At 44.7% G+C, this 25,693-nt stretch overlaps 1 protein-coding gene across 2 annotated transcripts in view; it reads right to left on the bottom strand.

The window, feature by feature from the left end:
• Positions 1 to 25,693, bottom strand: part of KCNH1 (potassium voltage-gated channel subfamily H member 1) — a 380,749-nt gene that overhangs the window by 301,883 nt on the left and 53,173 nt on the right. For both annotated transcript variants that reach the window (XM_084978106.1, XM_021063876.2), the window contains exon 5: positions 19,861 to 19,979. In XM_084978106.1, the coding sequence (XP_084834232.1) occupies positions 19,861 to 19,979 (119 nt within the window). The remainder of the gene's footprint in view (positions 1 to 19,860; positions 19,980 to 25,693) is intronic.

Here is a 25,693-nt window from a genome sequence, read left to right as displayed (position 1 = left end):
CTCCAGCTTTTTTTTTTTTTTTTTGTCTTTTTGCTATTTCTTGGGCCGCTCCCGTGGCATATGGAGGTTCCCAGGCTAGGGGTCCAATCGGAGCTGTAGCCACCAGCCTACGCCAGAGCCACAGCAACACGGGATCCGAGCCGCGTCTGCAACCTACACCACAGCTCACGGCAACACAGGATCCTTAACCCACTGAGCAAGGGCAGGGACCGAACCTGAAACTTCATGGTTCCCAGTCGGATTTGTTAACCACTGCGCCACGATGGGAACTCCTCCAGCTTTCTTAATGCCACTCTCTCCTGCTATGGTACCACAAGGTGTGCAGCTGAGGTCTCCCTTCTAGAAAACATCCAGAACTAACCCACCAGGGAGTCTGTTGCTTCTGCTACCAAATACATATAACTCAGTGTCCCTTCTCCCTTCTCCAACTTACTCCTACAACCCTACCCAATGCCCTGCCTCTGTCACTGAGGCACAGCAGTAGCTTCCCAGCCTCTCTCCACTTCCATTCTGGCCCTGCTCAAGTTCATACACCATGATCACATCACTTCCCTGATCAAACCCTCCAGCTCGTTAACACTTGAACTTCCAACAAGACCAACCTTCTTGCTGTAACCTACAAGCTCCTGTCTATCTTCCCAACCCCACCCAAGCCCTTCACTCCAACACCAACCACTCCACCCCACTGCTTTCTGCAAAAGTACCAAAGCTCTTTTCCCACCTTGGACAGCTCAAAATCCTCCTCTGCTCTCCAAGGATGGGTTCTTCCCAACATCTGGGTGTCAGTGTCAAGGTCATCTCCTCACAGAGGCCATCCCTGACCACCTTCTAAAACAGACTCTCCTCCGCCCCCTTTCCTCGATTGACTTCTTCCGTATCGCCAGTTTGTTCCTCACGTGGTACTTATCAGGAATTAGAGTAACACATTTATCTGTTTATTCGCTTGTTCACAGATGTCTCTCCCATCAGCCTGCTTGTCCATCTTCTTACCACCACATACTCTGTCCTTAGCACAGTGCCTGGCACATAGTCAGTGCTTTAACAAAACCACCTGCAAAAATGAATGACTGAGCAAAGACAGCCAAAGAAAAGGCTGGAAAAGAAGACTCAAATAAAAATACAATTCTTGACAAGAATATACATGGATGGACCTAGAGCTTATCATGCTAAGTGGATAAGTCAGACAGAGGAAGATAAACACCATGTGACATCATTTAGATGTGGAATCTAAAAAAAAAATGATACAAATGAACTTATTTACAACACAGAAATAGACTCATAGACATAGAATGCAAATTTATGGTTACCAAAGGGGAAAGGGGGGAATGGATAAATTAGGATCTTGAGGTTAACATATACACAATACTATATACAAAATAGATAATCAACAAGAAGCTACTACACAGCACAGGGAACTATACTCAATGTCTTGAAATAACCTATAATGGAAAAGAATCTGAAAAAGAATATACATATACACACACATTCATATATCTATCTGAATCACTTTGCTATACAGCTGAAATTAACACATGGTAAATCAACTCTATTTCAATAAAAACTTTTTAAAAAGAATATTCTACAAACACAAAAATAACCAAAATACAAACAAGACAGGATATGCTATAACGTAGGGCCATATTCCAATTATATGTCCTGTCACGAGGAAATAAAAATAAGACCCAGAGGCCACAGGTACAATCTACCACCAGGCAAGTGTCTAGCAGGGGCCCTTCCCCAGGAGTATTATGGCATCAGCCGTCATGCACTGAGGGCTCACTAACGCTCTGTGCTGGTGAGCCCTTTACATCCTCACAGCTCCATGAGGTACTACTATTATCTTTCCTATCTTACAATGAAGAAACTGAGCCTTGGGAAGTAAAGTAACTTGCCCAAGGCCACGAAGGTTTTAAGCAGTGGGGCCAATGTTGAAAATCTTACCAAGTGTAACTCCAAGGCCCATGCTTTTAACTGCTCTGTATTCATGGCAGGTTCTTGGCAAGAGCACTTTATGCACAAAATACAATTTAATCTTTACAATTACCTTATAAATGTGAGGTAAATATTGGTCTCCATTTTATACATAAGAAAAATGATCCTAAAGAGGCTGAGTTACCCAAAACCACAAAGCGAATTAAGTGGTGAAGCTGAGAGTCAAACTCAAATCTGATTTGAAAGCCCACAGTCATTAACCAATAGAAATATAATGCAAACCAGAGATGTGGGTCTCATAAGTAATTCTAAATTTTTTTGGAGTTCCCATTGTGGCTCAGCAGAAACGAATCCAACTAGCATCCATAAGGACGCAGGTTCCATCCCTGATCTCCCTCGGTGGGTTAAGTATCCGGCATTGCCGTGAACTATGGTGTAGGTGGCAGATGCGGCTGGGATATGGCGTTGCTGTGGCTGTGGTACAGGCCAGAAGCTACAGCTCTGATTTGACCCCTAACCTGGGAACCTCCATATGCCACGGGAGCGGCCCAAGAAATGGCAAAAAGACAAAAAAAAAAAAGAAAAAGATCAAACTAACTTTAATACTCAACCCAATAATTTAATCTAGCATATCCAACATATTATCACTTCAACATGCAATCAATAGAGAAACTTATTAGCGAAATATTTTACAACCCTTTTATCATAGTGACCTAATCCAGTAAGTACAGTGTAACTTACTACACCTCTCAATTCAGATGAACCAGCTCCCCGTTGCTCCACAGTCACAGGCAGTCACAACACTGGACAGCACAAGGCTCAACCACCTTACACTGCAGGGTAAGAGCATCCTGAACCAAGGGGGAGGGCGGGTGGGGGAGGGAAGGACTGGGAGTCTGGGATTAGCAGAAACAAACTAGAACATATAGGACGGATAAACAACAAGGTCCTTCTGTGCAGCACAGGGAAGTATATTCAAAATCCTGGGATGAATTATAACGAAAACCGGAAAACAGCGTATATATGTATAACTGAGTCACTTCACTGCACAGCGGAAATTCACACAACTTTGTAAATCAACTATACTTCAATAAAATTATAAAAATTAAAAAAAAATCCTGAACCAACTTAAACAAATGTAGGCATGGCTCTCAAAAATAGATTTGGATAAACTAATCACACACTAGACAACAATGACAAAAATGGAGGCTCAGTGGTTAACAAACCCGACTGGCATCCATGAGGCCCTGGGTTCCAGCCCTGGCCTGGCTCAGTGGATTAAGGATCCAGTATTGCCATGAGCTGTGGTGGAGGTCACAGACGTGGCTTGGATCCCGCGTTGCTGTGGCCGTGGCTTTGCTATGGCTGTGGCATTACTGTGGCTGTGGCGTAGGCTGGCAGCTGCAGCTCCAATTTGACCCCTAGCCTAGGAACTTCCACATGCTGCCGGTGAGGCCCAAAAAGACCAAAAAAAAAAAAAATGGATTAAAAAAACCCGGAACACAGACAAGTGTACGTGCAAAAGTGTGTGAAGTGGGAAGATGATGAGAAGGGAGGACTTGTCAGAACAGAAAGAGGTGGCTGGGGAGACCATTAGAAACGGGGTGGCAAACACAGTTACTCAGTCAACAGACGGCTCTGGCAGGCTGGTCCTGGGAGAGCCTCAGCCTGGAATCCCCCATCCTGACCCCACAGCCGATCAACCCTGAGCAAGGCCAGGCCTCCACGCCTCAGTTTCCCCACCTGCAAAATGAAGCTAATACCACTTACACCAGAAAGATACGGTCCAGGTCAAAAGAGGATGTAAATGTGTCTGCATACATATGTATAAGTCTATAGAGTCTTCTTTTAAGCGGTTAAGTGGTATTCTTAACACTAGCATTTTTGTGCAAATAATTTGGTTCAGGAGATTCTGAATGAGATTCAGGAAGGTTCCGGATTATGTAATGCATCCTTTTTACTTAAAGCCTCTTGCTTCCTCAAAGATTGGGAACCAAGAATGACAGAACTGAAACGGCCTAGGAAGAAAGGTAGACTGATAAAATAAATTTATTGGGGGGCTGAGGACAAAATATCTTTAGCAGTGCTTTAGACCCTTATGGTCACCTAACAAAAACCACCATGGGAGTTCCCGTTGTGGCACAGTGGTTAATGAAACTGACTAGGAACCATGAGGTTGCGGGTTCGATCCCTGGCCTTGCTCAGTGGATTCAGGATCCGGCGTTGACGTGAGCTGTGGTGTAGGTCACAGACACAGCTCAGATCTCTCATTGAGGTGGCTCTGGCATAGGCCAGCAGCTGCAGCTCCGATTCGACCCCTAACCTGGGAACCTCCATATGCCACGGGAGCAGCCCAAGAAATAGCAAAAAGACAAAAAAAAAAAAAAAAAAACCCACCATGGACACTAGGACCCAAAGATCCCAGAGTTTAAACAAGAGAGAGCTGTGAAAACAAACTATGAGACTATAAGGCAACAAATGGTAAGCAAGGCGTGGAGCAAAGTACTGTATGAGCAGAGGAAGAGAGAGAGCAGTGCCTTAGGACCAGGAAAGGCTTGAATGAGGTGACTGTCCCAATCTCCCTAGAAGGATGGGCCACAGACAGACAACTCAGGCAGGGCATTTCAGGCAGGAAGGGTGTGCAAAAGCTGGGATGGGGGAGGCAGGGGTGTAAGAGCGCAGGTGGGAGGAGCAGGTGCTGAGTCAGAGGGGTTTTTTGCTCTCTGTCGTGGCTGTTGTTTTCATGTTTGGGGAGGGATGGAAAGAGAGGAATACTGAGAAACAAAACGAAATATAAGAGACAGGAGGGGAAACACTAAAGTGCCCTTGACGCACAGGTGAGAATGTTACGTAAGGGAAGAGCATAATCAGATCGCTCTGTGCGAGGGGCATCGGGCATCGGTGTGAAGAAGAACCAGAGGAAGCAAGCCAGCAAGCGCAGGAACACCTGCCACGTGATGCTGCAGAATGCCAGGATGTGGGCTTGAACGGGGGCGCAGCACTGGACAGAGCTGCGCACAAACTCTAAGACACCCCCTCCCCCTCCCCACCCAGCCTGAAAACCTGACCAACCCACCATGACCAGTAGGGGCGCCAACAGGCATCAGAGGAGTCAGCCACCTCAAGGGCAGTACCAGCCATCGCCTCCATGGATGATGGCAGAGAAAGAAGCCAGAGGCAAACAGAACTTTCTCTTTGGGGGACGCTCTGGAATACTCACCACTTAGCCCACCACACTGGCTTCATTCATCATTTAAGCCACAGATGGAACACGCGCGGCAAACAGCACCATCACCGCCACCCACCGCAACTGCCTCAAACATCCTCCCTCTCTGAGCCAAGAGAAACCCTGCTGCTTTACTCCCCTTACGCCAGGCACAACCCCTCCCTCCGCACCTATCCGTGCGTCTCTGTCCCTTTCCCCCAAGTACAGCTCCAAAACCTCCTCCGTTTAGAAACAACATAGGTGTGTACGACCAGACAGTGAAGACAGGCTCTGTTCCCACAGAAAAAGCATGTTCAAATAAAAAGCGAGAGCTGGGTGTTAAGACGACTATGAAGCCCTAGCCACAAAATAAAGCCTGATTTGGGGCTTCAGACATCCGAGCTAAACAAGTGCTTAATTCCTGCCCTAAACACCCTTCTCCATAAAGCAGGCAGGCTCTATTTTTAGAACTTTTTCCATGATGCACTTGTTCTTTAATGGAAGAGGTAAAGGCAGTGGGAAACAATTAAAAAGAATTTACCCAGGGGAGTTCCTGTTGTGGTGCAGCGGAAATGAATCCGACTAGTATCCATGAGGATGCGGGTTGGATCCCTGGCCTCATTCAGTGGGTCGGGGATCTGGCATTGCCATGAGCTATGGTGTAGGTCACTGACGCAGCTCAGATCTGCTGTTGCTGTAGCTGTGATGTCGGCCAGCAGCTACAGCTTCAATTCAACCCTGAGCTTGGGAACTTCCATATGCCATGGGTACGGCCCTAAAAAGCAAAAAAAAAAAAAGTATTTACTCATATGCTTTATGTCACAGGAGAGCACCAACCCACGTGACACCTTCCCAAATATAAGTCCATACTGAAATGCCATTGGGCAACAATCTTGTTTTCTTCCAGTTTTGCTGAGAAGTGGTATTTTGTTAACTTTTCATTTTGAAATCTTCAGCCACATTCTCAAAACCCAAGTTTCTGAGTCATGAGGTTGAGTCATGGAAACGTTGCCATCATCATCCAATCAGCTACAAATAGCTGTCCATTATCCATGAACTTTCATAGGGGAGGAAGTGGTTACCTATGAAAGGGAATCGGTATTTACTGAGGACCCACTAAGTGTCAGGCACTGGATGAGGTGATTGCTTCCTCCTTCCTTCATTCTTTTTTTTTTTAATGGCCTCACTTGACGGCATATGGAAGTTCCCAGGCTCGGGGTGGAATCGGAGCTGCAGCTGCAGGCCTACGCCACAGCCACAGCAATGCTGGATCTCAGCTGCATCTGTGACCTACGCCACAGCTTGCAGCAACGTGGGGTTCTTAACCCACTGAGCGAGGCCAGGGATTAAACCCACATTCTCGCGGACACTGTCAGGTTCTTAACCCACTGGGCGGCAATGGGAACGCCCTTTCTTTATTCATTTAATGAACATTTATCAAGCACCTACTATGTGTTGGTATGTGCTCAACAGTAGGGATGTAGAATACACAGGGGAGATACAGGCCCCGCCTCATGGACCTTTCATCTATTGGAGGAGACAAATGTTAAACCATAGCATTCCCAGGGGCTGGAGTGCTCAAAGAGGAAATTATACAAGGCAAGGAAGCTTCTGAGAGGGTGGGGCAAGGGCAGCTGGGAAGGCCTTGCAGGGGAGGTCTGATGTCTACATTGGAGCTCAAAGGATGGGTAGAAACCAGCCCAGTCAACGACACAGCAAGGGCTCGCAGGCAGAGGAAGGGCATTTCCAAACGCCCGGGGCAAGAGGAAGTCTGACAAGTGGGAGGACTGCCGGGCTGACCTGAGAGCCAGAGGAAAGCTTCCAGATGAGGCTGGAGAGGTGAGTTGGGTCTTCTCAGTCACAACATAAATTTCAAATTGATCCAACGCGATAACGAGACGACATTAAAGGCATTTCAAGCAGGGAGTAATAAGATCAGGACTGCATGACGAATCCTGACAACAGTCGTCCAGGGTAGGTAGTATCTTTATTTTGGGAGGATGAGGAAAGATGAGTGAGGCTACGTAACTTTTATAAAGTCACACAGCTGGAACATAGTAGAGTTTTGGACAGAATTCGGGTCATTGTGACTCCGAACCCCCTTCTCTTTCCACTACATCATCCTGTCTCTAAGGGAAAAAAAAAAAAAAAAAACCCTGCAAAAAAATCCATAAACCTCATTTCAGCAGTTCATTTACAACCCCCCCCTTTTTTTTAACCAAATTACGTGTAGAGTTGATTCCTGGCATCACTGAACATTCGCGTCTCCCCTGTCTGCCTTAAGTAAACAAAATGTATTAAAATATAATAAATACATACACAAAACAGCCCTCCGAGAAAAAAGCAAAGAAGCCCCCGGGGCGAGAATGCAACCCCCAGACAAGAGCGCGCTAACTGGAAGAAACCCCATGGCCCCGCGTGCCATGAGCCACCAAGCACAAGCTGGCTTTCGGTGGCACCAGGAAGACCACGGGTCCAGCCACACTTCCAAGTTCACTGTGTAGGTGCCATCCAGGGGACATCCAAACACTTCTGAAAATGACAAACTTGCTACTCAGGCACAGCCTACCCCATATTGAGATAGTTCTGAGTACTTAAAAGGACGGTTTTGGGGGGTTTTTTTGGGCCTTTTTGTCTTTTCTAGGGCCTCACCTGTGGCATATAGAGGTTCCCAGGCTAGGAGTCCAATCGGAGCTGTAGCCACCAGCCTACGCCAGAGCCACAGCAACGCGGGATCCAAGCCGCATCTGCAACCTACACCACAGCTCACGGCAACACCAGATTGTTAACCCACGGAGCAAGGCCAGGGATCGAACCCACAACCTCATGGTTCCTAGTCGGATTCGTTAACCACTGCGCCACGACGGGAACTCCTAAAAGGATGTTTTATGAGATGAGTTTTGCGGTGCCTTAGCGGTTAAGTATCCAGCATTGTCACTGCTGTGGAGAAGTTCCATCCATGGTCCAGGAACTTTAGTATGCTTCAGGCACAGCCAAAAAAAAAACCACTTTATGAGAGGCAAAATGAGCTCAAAACCCAGGAACTTGTGGCAGAAATTCCTGTTGCCAAAGTTACTTTCCTGTGCAAAGCAATAGACTACCACGTGGGTGGGAGATGCCACGGCATGTTGTCACTTTTCCCCAACTCTGAACAGTTGGATGAAGTCAACACTCAAAAAAAAAAATGTGGAGCAGGAAACCTTGAGTTCAAGCAATACAGGGAGCTAAGTAACTCTGGCAAGCCATCCGTGTATACCAAGCACATGGAGATGCTGTTTACAAATGAAAAGGAACATTTAAAAAGAAATACTAAAGTTCAAAGTCTCAGGTGCCAGAACCACAGCAGGAAAGCAAAACCAAAGCCGCCACTAGGAGCTGAAACCAAACATCCCAGGAGATTTCAGAAGCAGGGTTATGAGGACCAGGTACACCCAGGAGGGGACAGGGAGGAAACCACATGCGCTTGCTGGGGTGGCAAAGGGCTGCCCTGACTGAGAGAGATGGTACAGGAAATCCCTGCCCACATCTCAGACATAAAAAGGAAACTGGGAAGTTCCCATTGTAGCGCAGCAGAAATGCATCTGATTAGTAACCATGAGGTTGTGGGTTCCATCCCTGGCCTCCCTCAGTGGGTTAAGGATCCGGCGTTGCCGTGAGCTGTGCTGTAGGTTGCAGACGCGGCTCAGATCCCGCGTTGCTGTGGCTCTGGTGTAGGCTGGTGGCTGCAGCTCCAATTTGACTCCTAGCCTGGGAACCTCCATATGCCGTGGGAGCAGCCCAAGAAATGCCAAAAAGAAAAAAAAAAAAAAAAGAAAAAGAAAAAAAAATTCACTGTTGGGTGTAAAACACAAGTCATGAAATACCCCAGTATGATGTATTTTTTAAAACCACACAATCATATTATATGTGTCTTGCAGATAAATATATAAGTAATAAAAATATCAAGACATCAATAGCAAGGAGATACACAACTTTAGGGTAGTGACTAAGTTTTCAACTTTATCTGCAATATTTTAATTTTTAAAAAAGAATTCGAAGTGAGAAATTGTAAGCACATAGTATATAAACAGTATAACAAATAAATGCTTGTTGAATTACTCTCTACTACTCTGAATGTTTTCAAGGTTTTCTAAATTAAAACCAAAAATATCCATACAAGGAGGTTCACTGAAGCATTATCTGTAATAACCAAAGATTGTTAACAATCTAATTATGTATCGACAGAGAGACAGCTAAATAGGTTTAGATATAGTCATGCAATGAATACAAAGCAACCTGAAAATAATGAAAGGGATATGTGCTCTTATGAAAATAATAATATATATAGTATCACCACATTTTTGTTAAAAAAAGAAATACCTGGAGTTCCCATCGTGGCGCAGTGGAAACGAATCCAACTAGGAACCATGAGGTTGTGGGTTCGATCCCTGGCCTTGCTCAGTGGGTTCGGGATCTGGCGTTGCCGTGAGCTGTGGTGCAGGTCACAGATGCGGCTCGGATCCCGCCTTGCTGTGGCTGTGGTGTAGGCCGGCAGCTGCAGCTCCGATTGGGCCCCTAGCCTAGAAACCTCCATATGCCGTGGGTGCGGCCCTTAAAAAAAAAGACAGAAAAGAACAACAACAACAAAAGAAGAAATACCAATATAAATATATATGAACACCTGTAATAAAATACATACACTATCTTAAAAGGGTTACTGCCAAGAAACAGAGGACATTTAATATTTTATTTTCTATCCCTCTGTGTTTTAAAATCCAACAAAGCACCTGTTTTATTTCTGCAAATTGAGATAATTTTCTTATTGAGCTATGATTGACATGTAACATTCTGTTAGTTTCAGGTGTAGAAGATAATGATTCATGATCTGTATATGCTGCAAAATGATCTCCCCAGTAAGTCTAGTTAACATCCATCACTGCGTGTAGTTACAATTTTTTTCTTGTAATAAAACTTTGAACTACTCTCTCGGCACCTTTTGAATATACAGTACAGTATTACCAGCTATAAGCACCATGCTTTATGTTACATCACTAGACCTTACTCACTTTATAACTGGTCGTTGATACCTTTCCATCACTTTCACCAATTTCACCCACACCCATCTCCTGCCTCCGGCACCCATCAACCTGTTCTCTGTTATCTATGAAATCAGGGGGGTTGTTTTATTTTGCTGTTTTAGAGTCAATATAACAATGAGATCATATGGTATTTGTCTTTCTCTGACATATTTCATTCAGCATAATGGTCTATCTATGTTCCTGCAAATGCAAGATTTTCTTCTCTTGAGAAAAATTTTTAAAGGAATACGAAGAATCAAAAATCAAAATATAACAGTAAACTAACATTGTTGAGCATTTACTATATATATACATAGTGTTCTCTCTCTATATATACATATATATAAATATATAGTGCTCTCTCTCTCTCTATATATATATATACAGTGTTCTCTCTATATATATATAGTGTTCTCTATATATATATATATATATATTTATAGTGTTTTCTCTCTCTATATATATAGTGTTTTCTCTCTCTATATATATATATATAGTGTTCTCTCTATATATATATTTATAGTGTTCTCTCTCTCTATATATATATATAGTGCTCGCTCTATATATATATAGTGTTCTCTCTCTCTCTATATATATATATATAGTGTTCTCTCTATATATATTTATAGTGTTCTCTCTCTATATATATATATAGTGCTCTCTCTATATATATATAGTGTTCTCTCTCTCTATATATATATATATAGTGCTCTCTCTCTATATATATAGTGTTCTCTCTCTATATATATATATAGTGTTCTCTCTCTCTCTATATATATATATATAGTGTTCTCTCTCTCTATATTTATAGTGTTCTCTCTCTCTCTATATATATATAGTGCTCTCTCTATATATATATAGTGTTCTCTCTCTCTCTCTATATATATATAGTGCTCTCTCTATATATATATAGTGTTCTCTCTCTCTATATATATATAGTGTTCTCTCTCTCTCTCTCTATATATATATATATATAGTGTTCTCTCTATATATATATTTATAGTGTTCTCTCTCTCTATATATATATAGTGTTCTCTCTCTCTCTCTCTCTCTATATATATATATATATAGTGTTCTCTCTCTCTCTCTGAACTCACTTCTGCCATCTGAAGAGAGGAGGAAGAACCTTAGAGGTGAAATGGCTTGCCCAAGATCACATGGTAAGTTGTCAAGTGGTTGTTAATGTTCAGTGCAGTTTCAGCCCACTTGTCACCTATATGAAAAACAGCAGCACATATGGCATTTGCCTGATCTCCTACAATGAGATGGTGAGCATCATGAGCTATGAACTGGGTACCACTCACTCCCTGCGATGTGGTTGAATGGGGGGACCTGTGCTCCAGCCATCACAACAGCACATCTCAGATTCTATCTTGACCAGAGTCCCTCATAGGGAAGAGTGAGAAGATGTGACAGAAAAATGGTTTCCCTTCCATGTATTCCTCCCAGCTGTTCCATGAAGAGAGAGGCTGGCAGCAGAGAATGGTTCTTGCCAGATCAAAGCCCAGCACAGTCATTCCTGCAGGAAGACCCCAGAGTGAATTCTGCTGAGCAGGAAGAATGTTATGTCATACACAGACCGTGACTTTAAAAGACTGAAAGAGAGTGGCAAAGTGGTGGCAGACTCAGATCCTGCTTCAAGGAAAGATTCTCTGGAGTTCCCATCTTGGCTCAGTAGTAATGAATCTGACTAGTATCCATGAAGATGAGGGTTCAATCTCTGCCCTTGCTCAGTGGATTAAGGATGTGGCATTGCCCTGAGCTGTGGTGTAGGTTGCAGACATGGTTCGGATCCCACCTTGCTGTGGCTGTGGCATAGCCCAGCAGCTACAGCTCTGATTTGGCCCCTCGTCTGGCAATTTCCCTATGCCACGAGTGCACACCACCCTCAAAAAAAAAGACAAAAGAAAGGATTCTCTGCCCAGCTGTGGGGTGTGCAGTTAGCTGACAGCCTTCTGTTAGATTCCTAAGAGCCAGAAACCTGAGCTTTCCCGAGAGGCACCTGCCAATGACTGAGCAGGAAGGTGCTTGAGGGGCCTGACACTCCCTGCCCTGGGCACAGCTCGTCTACCTGGCCGTCTCTGCCACAGGCTCCCTGGAGGACTGGCAGAGCCTCTAGGGGTCTGCACTGTGTCTGATACTTCCCTGCCCTATGCTTCTTCCTCCCCCTTTTCTTTCCCAGATGTTACTCAACACCTGCATCCCAGAGAATTCAACCTGTGACAAGGGTCCTCCAGCCTGATCTGAAAACTGGCCCTTCTAGAGAACAAGTGCTCACACTAGACTGAGGAAAGAGGATCTGGGTGCTGGAGACCAGCCCGATGAGGTGGACTTGGTTTCTCATCCTGAGATGAGGGAGAGCAGAGTCCCCTATCAGGTCTGGTAACCCCAGTTACAGCGGCACCAGAGGGCTGGGAAGAAGAGACAATGTCCAGAAGGAAATGCCCCAAATGGGAACCAGGTTGGGTTTAGAGTCACATAAACCTGGTTCTCAATCCAGAGTGAACCGCCAAGTGAACTGCAAACAAGTTAATGAACTTTCCTATGCCCCAGGTTCCCCCTTCTGTAAAACTGCTCCAAGATGATCAGGAGATTAAAGGAGAAGACGAGAGTCACAGATCCTGGCATGCAGTAAGTGCTTCTTCTTTTCTAGAATCAGTCCAGAAGGAACGAGCATGAGGGTGAAAGCCAAATTGTTTGAGCTCAAACAGGGAGATAAGTTGGCCTTGAAAATCACATGTGCAAGACATTCGAAGGCAAAGCTGCTATTCCCAGCCACTTGGGCTTTGCATCAACTTTTTTTTCCTGGAGGTGGGAGAAGTTTCAATGAGGCATCCATATTCTTAATCTCCATTTGGCCAACAGCACTTACCAATGAGAAAACTGAGCAGAAGATCAGTTGTAAGGGAACAGATTTTTTTCTCTTTAAAACTTACTAGCCAGCTTCCAGTTTCTGGTCCTGGTTGTAAAAAGCTTGGAAACTTTCATTCCATCCTAAGAAGTGAAAAGTTATAACAACTGAAAGGTCAACAACTCTTCTTAGTTCCATAAGAGAGGTGAGGTCAGAGGGCAAACTGCTGCACCAAAAACTGGAGAGATAGACAAATGAACACAGAGAATTACAACCCTTCAGAAGAAACCTCCACGAGAACCAGCACCAGATAGGAAAACCTAAACTGTAAGTAGAAAATTGCTGGGGGCTCAGCATGGACAAGGCTGAAAGTTAAAAACGCCATGGGGACCCAGTCACACATGTGTGAGTTTTACCTCCAGGAGCTCTACCAGGCTCTCACAGTGAAAATCAGAGAAAATCCCCCTGTGCTTCTGGAAGTAGGAGGAAAGCTTTTTTTTGGCGGGGGTGGGGGGGGGGCACATTTGCAGCATAGAAAGCAACCATATTTAAATACACCAGAGCATTCTGTTCTTAAAAAGGCCTGCCCTCAGAAGAAACTAGTTAACTAGAGCCTAACCTACTGGATTTCAGGAGAGCCTAACTCATCTGGAGGAAGAAAAAGACCCAACTCCAGCTGGCTCTACCTTCCATGTAGGGAAAGAGAAATACACCACTCCAGGCTATTCGTCCATCTTGTCTGGTCTCAATGGGGAAAGAGCTGAGAAGCACTTGTGAAATTCACAGCCCAGGAGCACCGGCTCACTGAAATACTGAAACCTACTCATGGGACTATAGAATGATTCCTTTCCACCTACACCTTACATCACACTAAGGGTTCATTTTACCTGCTAAGTCATGTCCAGCTTTCAACAAAAAGTTGCAAGGCATGCTTAAAAAGCAAGCATCAGAACCAGACCTAGATAAGGCAAAGAGATTAAAATTATCAGAGAGGAAACTTAAAACAACCATGATTCATATGCCAAAGGCTCTAATGGATTTAAAAAGACGGCATGCAAGAACAGATAGACAATATAAGCAGAGAGATGGAAGTTCTAAGAAAGTTCTAAAAATGAATGCTAGAGATCAAAAATGCTGTATCAGAAAGAAGAATGACTTTGATGGTCTCCTTAGTGGGCAGGACACAGCGGAGGAAAGAATTTCTGTGATTGAGGACATTACTCGAAACATCCAAAGCTGGAAAAGAAGAGAAAATGGAATGAAACACAAAAACAGCAATAATAACAAAAAAATAAAACAGAATATCCAAGAATTGCGGGGCAACTACAAAAGATGCAACATAGGTGAAATGGTAATACCAAGAAGAAGAAAGAAAGAAAAATATTTGAAGCAATAATGTCTTCTAATTTCCCTAAATTCATGTCAGACACCAAACCACAGACATAGGAAACGCAAAGAACACTAAACAGGGTAAGTTAAAAACAAACAAACGAACAAACAAAAAACCATAAACTACTTAGGCATGGCATATTCGAACTGCAGAAAAGCAAAAGAAAAAATGCTGAAAAAAAGCAAAAGGGGGAAAAAAACCTAACTTATTGGGAGCAAAGATAAGCATAATATCCTAATTCTCCTTAGAAACCACACAAGCAAGAAAAGAGTAGAGTGAAATATTTAAAGTGTTGAGAGAGGAGTTCCCATTGTGGCTCAGCAGGTTAAGAACCCGGCGAGTATCCATGAGGAGGCAGGTTCAATCCCTGGCCTCACTCGGTGGGCTAAGTATCTGGCGTTGTTGTGAACTGTGGGATAGGTCACAGACACAACTTGGATCCCACACTGCTGTCAGCTGCAGCTCCAATTCAATCACGAGCCTAGTAACTTCCATATGCCATGGGTGCAGCCTTAAAAAGACATGTACACACAAAGACATGTTGAGAAAAGATACTAACCTTGAATCCTGTACCCTACAAAATCATCTTTCAAAAGTAAAGGAGAAATAGACTTTCTCGGGTAAAAACTGAGAGAATCTGCTGCCAGCAGAAATGCCTGGCAAGAAATGCATGAATAAGCTCTTCAGAGAAAAGGAAAATGAGATCGGTCAGAAACCTGGATCAACTTAGTGAAAAGAGGAGAAGGAATCAGTGAAGATAAAACAAAAACTTTTATTTTTCTTATTCTTAATTGGTCTAACAGATAATAGTTTGTTCAAAATAACAGCAATAATGTACTTGATTATGTATACACATAAGCTTATGATTGCTTACGAACAAGTGAAATGAATCACAGCAATAATACAAGGGACAGGACGGAGGACCCAGGAGCATTTTATTACAAGGTACTGGCACTGCCCATGAAGCAGTGCAGTATTACAGTTGGCCCTCCAAATGCATGAGTTCTGCATGTGCAGACTCACCCAACTGCAGATCAAAAATATTCAGAAAAAAAACTGCAGAAAATGCCAAAAAGTGAAACTTGAACTTGTTGCACACCTGCAACTATTTACATAGCATTTGCATTGTATTTACAACTATTTACATAGAATTTACATTGTATGAGCAATTGTAAGTAATCTAGAGATGATTTAAAAGTACATGAGAGGATGCGCATAGGTTATATGCAAACACCAAACCCTTTTATGTAAAAGACCTAAGCATCTGTAGGTAGATTTTGGTACCTGTGAGGGGTCCTAAAACAAATCCCCTGTGGATACCAAGGGATGACTGGATTTGCAAGTAGACTTGGATTGCTTGAAAATGTATACTGCAAACTCCTGGGCAACCACTTAAAAAAAAATACAATTTATATGCTAAGGAAAGAGAAAAAATAGAATCATATAAAATGCTCAGTTAAAACCACAAAAGGCAGGAGTTCCCATTGTGGTTCAGTGGTAACAAACCCAACTAGCATCCATGAGGACTCAGGTTTGGTCCCTGGCCTCCCCCAGGGGGCTAAAGGATCTGGTTTTGCTGTGAGCTATGCTGTAAGCAGACAGCTCCAGCTCCAGTGCAACCCTTGGCCTGGGACCTTCCATATGCCATGGGTGCAGTCCTGAAAAGACAAAAATAAATAAACAAATAAAACCACAAAAAGCAGTAAAAGAGTGGAAGACAAAATAGAAACACTGAACAAAGGCAACAAATAAAAATCAGCAAAAACATGGCAGATAACAATCCAACTACATTAACAATCACTTTAAATGTCAATGGTCTAAATAGGCCAATTAAGACAGAGATTGTCAAAGCGGATCAAGAACCAAGACCCATGAGCTCCCACTGTGGCACAGTGGGTTAAGGAGCCAGGGTTGCCACAGCTGTGGCACAGGTTGCAGCTGCAGCTTGGATTTGATCCCTGGCCTGGGAACTTCCATATGCTACAAGTGTGGCTGAAAAAGAAAAAAAAAAAAGACTCAATTTTACACGATGAAATCTACTTTAAATATAAAGACCCGTATAGAATAAAATAAAGAGATGAAGATAGATTTATCATACTACTGCTAATTAAAAGAAAGTAGAAAGTGCTATATTCATTCCTAACAGACCAGACTTCAGAGAAAGAAAAGTTATCAGGGATAAAGAATGGCATTACATAATTATAAGGGGTCAATTTTTCAAGAAGACCTAACAATGCATATGCACCAAACAACAGAGCATCAAAATATATGAGGCAAAAACTGATAGAACGACATACAAGGAGAAATAGATGGATTCACTATTGTAGTTGAAGGCTTCAACAGACCTCTATCAGAAATGGACAGATCCGGCTGGCAAAAAAAAAAAATCAGTAAAGATACTGTTGAACTCAACAACACTATCAATCAACTGGATGCAGTGGACACCTGTAGACTACTTTATCCAACAGTAGCGGAATATACATTCTTATCAAGCTCCTACGGAACATTCACCAAGATAGACCACATTCTGGACCATAAAACACACCTTAATAAATTTAAAAGAACAGAAATCATACAATGTCTTAGATCACAATGGAATTAAACCAGAAATCAGTAATAGAAAGACAATTGTAAAACCCCAAAAAACTTAGAGATTAAATAGCACACCTCTAAATAACACATGGGATCAAAGAGGAAATCTCAAGAGAAAGTTTTAAATATTCTGAACAAAATAAAACTGAAATCACAACTTATCAAAATCTGTGGGATGCAGTGAAAGCAATGCTTAGAGGGAAATTTACAAGATTGAATGCATATCTTAGTAAAGAAGAGAGGTCAAAAATCAATAAACTAAGTTTCCACCTTAGGAAGCTAGAAAAAGGAATAAATTCAATCCAAACCAAACAGAAGAGAAAAATAAAAATGAGAGCAGAAATCAATGAAATTGAAAACAGGAAACCATTAGAGAAAATCCGCAAAACCAAAAGTTGGTTCTTTGAAAAGATCAATAAAATCCATAAGCCTCCAGCCAAGCTAATTAAAATTTACTAGCCCTTGGGATAGGACTAGACGTTTGCCTCCTATTGCTAATCAATATGAGACAGGAGGACAAAAACACTAGCATCATTTCCTTTCTTTCAACCATTTGATCAATTAAGAAAAACCACTTCCTAGTGATGAGTATCTACCATGTGCCAGACACAGTTTTAAATGCTTGGGATGTATCAGTGAACAAGAAACACAATAAATAAGTAAACTATACAGTATATTGGAAGGTGTTCAGTGGAAAATAGCATAGAGCAGGTTAAGGAGAGGAGGAAGAGTTATGAGTAATCTTTATTTTGTTATGAATGTCTGTGTTGCAAATACTTTCACATCAGCTGACAGAAGATGTGCTGATAAGAGTTAAGTTTACATCACACTGTTGAAGTTACAAGATGGCAAGAGGGAACATCACCCAAGGACTTTGTACCCTCTTCTGGGGCCAGGGATGGCACGTGGATGTGGTTACATATGCTGGGTAACTTTGTGTTAGGTGGAAGTAGGAGATTAGGTATGGTTTAAGGAAGGGGATACGAGAGCCAAATTGATAAGGGTCAGTTTCATGTGTCACCTTGGCGAGGCTGGGGCGCCCAGCTGTTCAGTCAAACACTAAGTGTTCCTGCGAAGGTATTTTGTAGATGTGATTCACGTCTATGATCAGCTGACTTTCAGGAAAGGAGATTATACTCTGTGATCTGGAAGGTCCTCATCCTACAGCTGAAAAGGCCTTAAGAGCAGAACTGAGGTTTCCCTGAGAAAGAAGAAATTCCATCGGTGGACGTCAGCATCAGCTCCTCCCAAGAGTTTCTAGTTGGCCCAGCTGCCCTACAAATTCTGGACTTGCCAAGTTAGCCTCCACAATCACATAAACCAGTTCCTACAATCCTTATATATCTCTTCATATATAAATAGTCTACTGGTCCTATTTCTCTGATGGAACCCTGACTGATACAGGCAGCCACATAGAGAAAATGACACTTGAACAAAGACTTGCCATTGGTGAAGAAGTTGCCCCACACACGTGCTTGGGAAGATTAAGCCTAATGTGTGAGGGGAACAGCATGGAATGCGGCTGGATAAGAGTGAGCAAGGTGGAGAGCAGCAGAAGAGGAAGGAACTTGATTAACCAAAAGAAGCAGTAGGGACAGGGAAAAGTGCAGACGGTGGGCTGAAAGGTCTCTTTATTGTTCTTTCTCTCATTAGATGAGCTCATCTATCATCACAGAAACGATGCTGCCATCATCCAAGTGTCTCTCCTCTCACATGATACAATGAATGCTCCCATTCCCACTGCTGGCAGAGGCTCTGGACTGCCTCGGGGAGATCTGTGGTTAACTCATTCGACATTTGGTGCCCCTATGCAGAGCACCCACTGCCAGCTGCATCACATTGGCGGTTTCTCCCTTAGGGATATAGGAGCCAGGAGGCAGGTCACAAAGTGCCCTGTCATCGGGGTGTGGATGGAGAACGGACTGGCCACCACCAGGCAGGGGGACAGCTAAAGCTGTCATCTTGGAATAAGATGTAATTTGGTACGTGGAAAGTGTGTGCTCTCAACTGGTCCCACCCTGGCCTCGTTGGAAAAATAAAAAACAAGTATCACCAAAGGGAGATAATAGCAATTTAGATGCAGAACCACCAGAGACAGATAATAATAACTAAGTCTGGTCAAACACCTTGTCCAGGCTTCCCAGCCTCTCATTAGTCCCAGAAAAAGCAGGAATACCACTGCCACGATTTTTCCTTACTACAAAGGTTATCAAAACAACAGTAATTGTAAGTATATTTATTAACCTGGAAAGAGGTTCACAATTATGTAAAATGCAGAAAAGGCAATACAACCAACTTAAATGTACACATTGGTTCTTAGCTACGCCTTGACTTCATTGACATGTGAAATATGTGTTTCTTAGGCTTCAGGAAATAGAATGTTTCTTACACGCAAAGAAAAGTTATGGCATTAACTTAACTATAACAGTGTTACCTGGTTAGTGGGATTCTAGGTGATTTTTATTTTCGTCTTTCTGTTTCCTTATCTTTTCCTATACTGGTACATATTGCTCAAATAACAAAATTATTGATGGTTTATAAGTAAAACATCCTACATGTATACAGGCACTTCCAGCTCCTCTCCTCCTTCAAAAAAAAATCAACTGACATCTTTAAGAGCTGCTTGCCGTCCCTTTTACATATGGAAAGTACATAGCTGACAAGAGCTAAGAGTCTGACCCGAAGTCACACATGGTGGTGTGCAGCTCAGCCAGGATAAGAGTCTGGGGTCCTGAAGGTCCCTCCCAAGCCAGCACACTCACCTTGTACCATTTTCTCAGCCCACGGGCCCAAGGGAAGCGAGGCTTCAGCTGAGCTAAGCCCTTGCCCTCACCTCTGCCAGACGGGAGTGCTTGTGGACGTTCTCGCCTTTCTGCACGCTGGGAGCCAGCTGCTGCAGGACCCCTCTGCTGCTTGTCAGTGCTCTGGTCAGCCGAGCAAACTTCCCCCAGCCTGGAGCAGGTGGAAGACAGAAGAGACAAGTCCAACCAGGTCCCAGAGGTGCACAGACACCTACCCCACACATCGCCCTGTCAGAGGCAGAACCCCCCCCGCCCCGTCCTCCTCCTCCGCATCCATGAGTCCCTCGGCCATCCTCAAAATCAGGACTCGCTGCTCAGAAGTGCACCTTGACACGCTCAAATCTGCACAGGGATGTACTTTCCCCTTGCCCTTTCACCCTATCCTAATCGGAGCTTGGTAACGTCGGGAGGGCAGGTCTTAGCACTGTTTTACGTAAGTGCCTTGGCAGCTAAAAAGTCTAGAACCCAAAACCCTCTGACCCAAGCCTTTTCTGCCAGGTAATACTAGGCAATGAAGATGTTTCTCTGATTTTGTGGCATAGGCTATTCCCAAGCCCCATGTCCTCAGATCCAGCAGAGACCAAGCTGGCTCTGGATTTAAAATGACTAGACAAGCTAGTCACATGGCCAGTCCATGCATCACATTCTCCAAAGTCAGGGCACAAGGACAGGAACTTAATCCCTGGGTAGATGCAGAAAACATACTGGTGGATTTTAGTCTGCTACGGGATGGGGAAAGGACAGGTGGGGGCAGAGAGGTCCCCTTAAAACTAGAAACAAAAAGAGTCAAGTACTAAACTTGGAGTAAAGAAATCAGGATACGAGTCTCATCTCTGCCCCCAGCTTGCTGGCGATCATCCACAAGCTTTTTAAGCTTTCCGTGCCTTAATTATCTCATCTGTAAAGTGAAAATAAAATACTCTACCTGCCTTAAATGCAGGGCACCTTTTCCTGGTAAAACCAAGTGGCTAAGTCTAGTGGGCTCTGAGTAATGGGTTAAAACAAAGGCTGTCGTGAGGCCTCCTTGGCTCTCTGGACAAGGTCTTTTTCGAATCCAGACCACTCTACACTCCAAAATCTAACATGTACGAGTGATCTTTACTAAGAATTTGAGTTTAAGAATTTAAGGTGTAGAATTTAAGAATTTAGAGGTCCCCGAAAACAACTGTCCATTCCAATATCCAACATGGCATATGCATGAAGGTTTGACCATGGCCATTGCTTCATGAGACCCCTCATGAAGTCTGCAAGGGTTCCCAAAACCGAGCTTGGGGCTAGGGGGGACGAAAGACCTGGATGGGGGGTAGACAGCAAATAGGGCAGGCAACTATCTTTACATGACAGCTAAAAGCAAGACTAAGCAATTTTATTTTTTGTCCTTTAGAGTTTAGTAGTCAGCGCCTTGCATCAGAAATCTCAATTACCAAATTTTACCCTGGAGCACCTTTCCAAGACAGACTGGGAATCCAGAGGACAGTGGAGTCAAGCAGATGAATGGCCCTTTTTTTTTTTTTTTTTGCACAACTTTTAAGAATCATGATCTGTATAAATTTTTGTCAACATAGCAAGAATAGAAAATTGGCTCCTTCTTCTCTCATTCCAGAAGTTCTGGGCTTTAATAAAAGATAGTGGTATTTTCATCCATTCTGATGCCATTAAGCAGAAAAATGGGACTTGCTGGAGTCAGCTTGAAAAGAGGTCCACAGTGGTTGGGCTGTGGGGGTCCCACTGATAGTGACAGGAGGGGACAGCCCAGGCTCTCCAGGGGTCTTTGACATCTTCCTCAAATGGGCCATTTATGAAAGTGCTTGCCAGAATTTGCTTGAGTGAACAATGGACTAGGATTTTTTTTAAGTCTTTTTCAGAGTCAGGCTCTCCTTCAGCCCAAAACAAAACTGGAACTGAATTCTGCAAAGCTTTTCATGAGGAGCAGAAAGTACATTTTTCAATCAGGGAGAAAACAGCTGTACACGGAAACATCAGCAAGGGCTCTGCAACCCACCCCCACCCCATGCTACTCACACCTGCCACCATCACCACCACCACGACCTGGCACCTGGCACCAATAAGAGGGAGGCGGCAGGGCAGACATCCCTCATCCTGCCTGGCATGGCCCAGGGCCATCAGATGACATAGAACAAAAAAGAAAAGAAAGAAAGAAAGAAAAAGAAAGACCCCTGGACCTCAGGCATTTTCCCCCAGGCTCTGGCGAGCCCCTCACTCTCGTCCTGATTCTCTTTTCAAGAATGAGGCTCTTGAAGGAGCCGGCCCTCGGCGGGCTGAGTGGAGGGCACAGGAGGGTGAGTGAGTGTCGGATGGGAAAGGGACAAGCAGTGTGAAATACTCCATCACACCTCGAACAGGATGGGCAGGCTCAGTCTACTCCAAAGGCAGGCAGTAAGTTCTTTCCCAAGTTCCACTCCCACATTATTGTCTTTCTGGACTCGAGACACTTTGTAATAGGAATCATGCTGAGCCAGATGAAAGAGCTTCATTCAATCACACACACACACAAAAGGAAGTTCCCACGTGGCACAGTAGGTTAAGGATGTGGTGTTGCTGCAACTATGGCACAGGTTCAGTCCCTGGCCCGGGAATTTCTACATGCTGCAGGTGCAGACAAAAAAAAAAAAATTTCATTCAAGCACATATTAATTTTAAACATGACTACTATGTACCAGCACAGTGCTAGGTACTGCAGATACTAAGATGAATAAGGTACAGACTCTGGTCTCAAAGAGCATGCGCTCTAGTGGGGAAGACTGAGAGATTCTTTTAGAAACATGATACAGTAAAGCTAAACTCTACAGCAGATGAGTACAGGATGCGATGGCCAAGACTGTCCAGAGAAGGCATATCCAGTCCAGGCTGGGCAGTCACGGACAGCTTCCCAGGGGAGGTGACACTAGAGCAAACTTTTATTTAATTATTTATTTCATTTATTTCTTTTTTGGCCACCCCAAGGCATATGGAGCTCCCAGGCCAGAGATCAGATCCAAGCTCCAGCTGCAACCCAAGCCGGAGCTGCAGCAACGCCATATCCCCCAACTCGCTGTGCTGGGCCGGGGATCAAACCTGGGTCCCAGCACCCCTGAGATACCACTGATTCCATTGTGCCACAGTGGGAACTCCTAGAGCAAACTTTTTTTTTTTTTGTCTTTTGTCTTTTTGCCATTTTCTTGGGCCACTCCCGAGGCACATGGAGGTTCCCAGGCTAGGGGTTGAATCGGAGCTGTAGCCGATGGTCTACACCACAGCCACAACAACGTGGGATCCGAGCGGTGTCTGTGACCTACACCACAGCTCAAGGCAACGCCGGGATCCTTAACCCACTGAGCAAGGCCAGGGATCGAACCCGCAACCTCATGGCTCCTAGTCGGATTCACTAACCACTGAGCTGTAACGGGAATACCTCCTAGAGCAAACTTTAAAAGGTGAGTAGGAGTTAGCTGAACTCAGGAAGGAAAAGACTGACATTCCACATGGAAGAAACAGCACCTAGGGAAGCAGAAAATCATAAAATAAGGTAATACGTCAGCGAAGCGTAAGACCTTCAAAATGGCTAGATGCATGGAGCATGGCCTGGAGAGAGGAGGAGGAAGAGGGAGGCCTGAAATGACGCGAAGGAGGCCATCCGCGGCCAGATGGAGAAGAACTCAGGTGTAAGCACCCCAACAGCAAGTTCAGAAACGTGAACTTCGATTGAAAGCACTTCAGTGAGGAAGGTTAAGTATGGCGAGGGCATTTTCGGGCAGAGTGGCACTGTGGATAGGGAGCTAAGAAAAGAGAAGGGGGTCGACGGAGAGAAGACCCGTCAGAATCCAGACAAGACACCATGCGGGCCGAGACCAGGTGACAAGGGGAGCCTCGAGAACAGCTGCAGAGGTAGAATCAGTGGCCACAGAGAGAGGGAAGAGGCAGTGCAGGTGGCCTGTGGTCCCCGGTTTGGGTGACTGTGGTGACAGCCACGCAATAAGATTAAAAGCACAGAAGAAAAGCAAGTCAGACTGAGAAAGACAGGTACAGGGTATCATTTACGTGTGGAATCTAAAAAAAAAAAAAAAAAAAGCAAGTGAACTTATTTATAAAACAGAAAAACACTCGCAGACATCGAAAACAGACTTACGGTTACCAACAGGGAAAGGTAGGATAAATTAGGAATTTGAGATTAACAGACACACGCTAACTACATATAAAACAGGAATTTACAGTATCGCCCAGGGAACCAAATTCACCATCTTGTCATAAACTCTGATGGAAAACGACCTGAAAAAGAACACGTATAGGAATCCTTTTGCTGTACACCTCAAACTAACACAATCCTGTAAATCAACTATCCCTCAATAAAAAATTTTAAAAACCACAGAGGAGAAGCAAATGGGTTTGGGGGAAGAGAAATGTACCATTTGGACAGCAATGTCCCTTATTGCAGAGCCGTCAGGAAAAACATTCCTGGAAAATGCGAATTTGCTCTTGTCCAAAAGGCCAGCTGGGAGAGACGAGCCCAGTGAGAATTCAGCTCAGGATGACCTGGCCTGGGGGGAACCACACGATCATTTGCCACGAGGACAAGAAGGCAGCAGCTGCAACACCCTCGGCCTTGAAGGAAGCCTTTCCCTGATACCACCCCGCCCCCAACCCCGCACGACTGCCCGCTCCCGCCCATGTACCCCACTGCCGCAGGCGGACTCCCATGCCATCACTGACTAGGCTTCACTGCGTGTATTTGCTCACCTTGGCACCGAGGAGACGGTGCCAAGCAGGGGCTCCTGGTTCCCTGAGGCCAGAGACCCCAAAGACATCCCGGAGTGTGTATGCTGAATACACGTGGATGAAGAACTCTTTTCTCTATGGTTCTCCTTCTGTCTGGGTTTCCAAGGGGCATAAACTCCCAGAGGATAAGCAGCCCGTTTTACAGACTCTGCTAAGTTTTAGGAGGTATTTCTGCGCCCATCCAACAACTATAACCCATCCGGGAGCTCAACGGTGAACGGAGCGCAAGTGAAGAAACCTTTAGCTCAGGGTTCTTCCAGTTCTGTCATAAATGCCACCACAAGGTAGGCAGAGGCTGGGGTGTGGGTCAAAAGCACCACGTGATCGGGAAAAATGAGAGGAGGGGAGCAGGAAGGGAGGAAGGACTCGAGGAGGGGCGCCCAGTTTGCAATCGGCAAGCAGCCAGGAAGGATTTCCTGGGTCCTTCACCCTTCCCAGGAAGGACCCTGCTGTCCCCCGTGTCCGAGCCCACCCTGGCTCCTGGCCTCACCTGGGATGGGTCCCCCATAGGCTGCGTTAGGGTCCTCCCTCGGCCAGAAGAGATGGGATGAGATGGAAGGCCAGCTGCTCCCAGGGAAAGTCCAGAGACACTAGAGGGAACCTGCAGGGAACCACGCCCGAGTCACCCTGAGGAGGCGCTGCGGCCGGGCTTGTCCCAATCTGAGGAGTCGCGGATTCTCTCAGGGGCATGGGTGCCACAACTGAACCTCTAGCAGAAACAATGGACACAGGTCCACCGACACCCAGGTCAGCGTGGGACCCTGCCTAGGTCTCCCCAAGGTTTCCTCCCCAGACGTTTCCCTATCAAGGGACAAATAACCAAAACATCTAGGATGGCTTCTTCAAGCAGCAGTCACTGCATCCTCAGCTTTCAGTCACCCGACGGACGGGCAGAGAGATAACGTGTTAATACGGAGGGAGGGGCCGGGCCTTGTATCCATCCCTCGCTCTCTTGCCAAGAGCACCTCACACACCCACGGCGGAGGCAGGCAGTTAGAACAGCTTGTCAGAGCCTTCAGCCCTGAATATTCTCAATCTCTGGCCTTTAAAAAATCTCCTCTGGAGTTTTACATTCCTTTTTTTGTCTGCTCT

The sequence above is a fragment of the Sus scrofa genome, chromosome 9 (assembly GCF_054392235.1).
Source record: "Sus scrofa isolate SSC_HxYL_T2T_F1_AM1 chromosome 9, Sscrofa_HxYL_maternal_Yorkshire_Landrace_v2.0, whole genome shotgun sequence".
Classification (NCBI taxonomy): domain Eukaryota; kingdom Metazoa; phylum Chordata; class Mammalia; order Artiodactyla; family Suidae; genus Sus; species Sus scrofa.
Note: the sequence above shows the minus strand (reverse complement) of the source record. Positions and strands in the feature narration are given on the sequence as shown.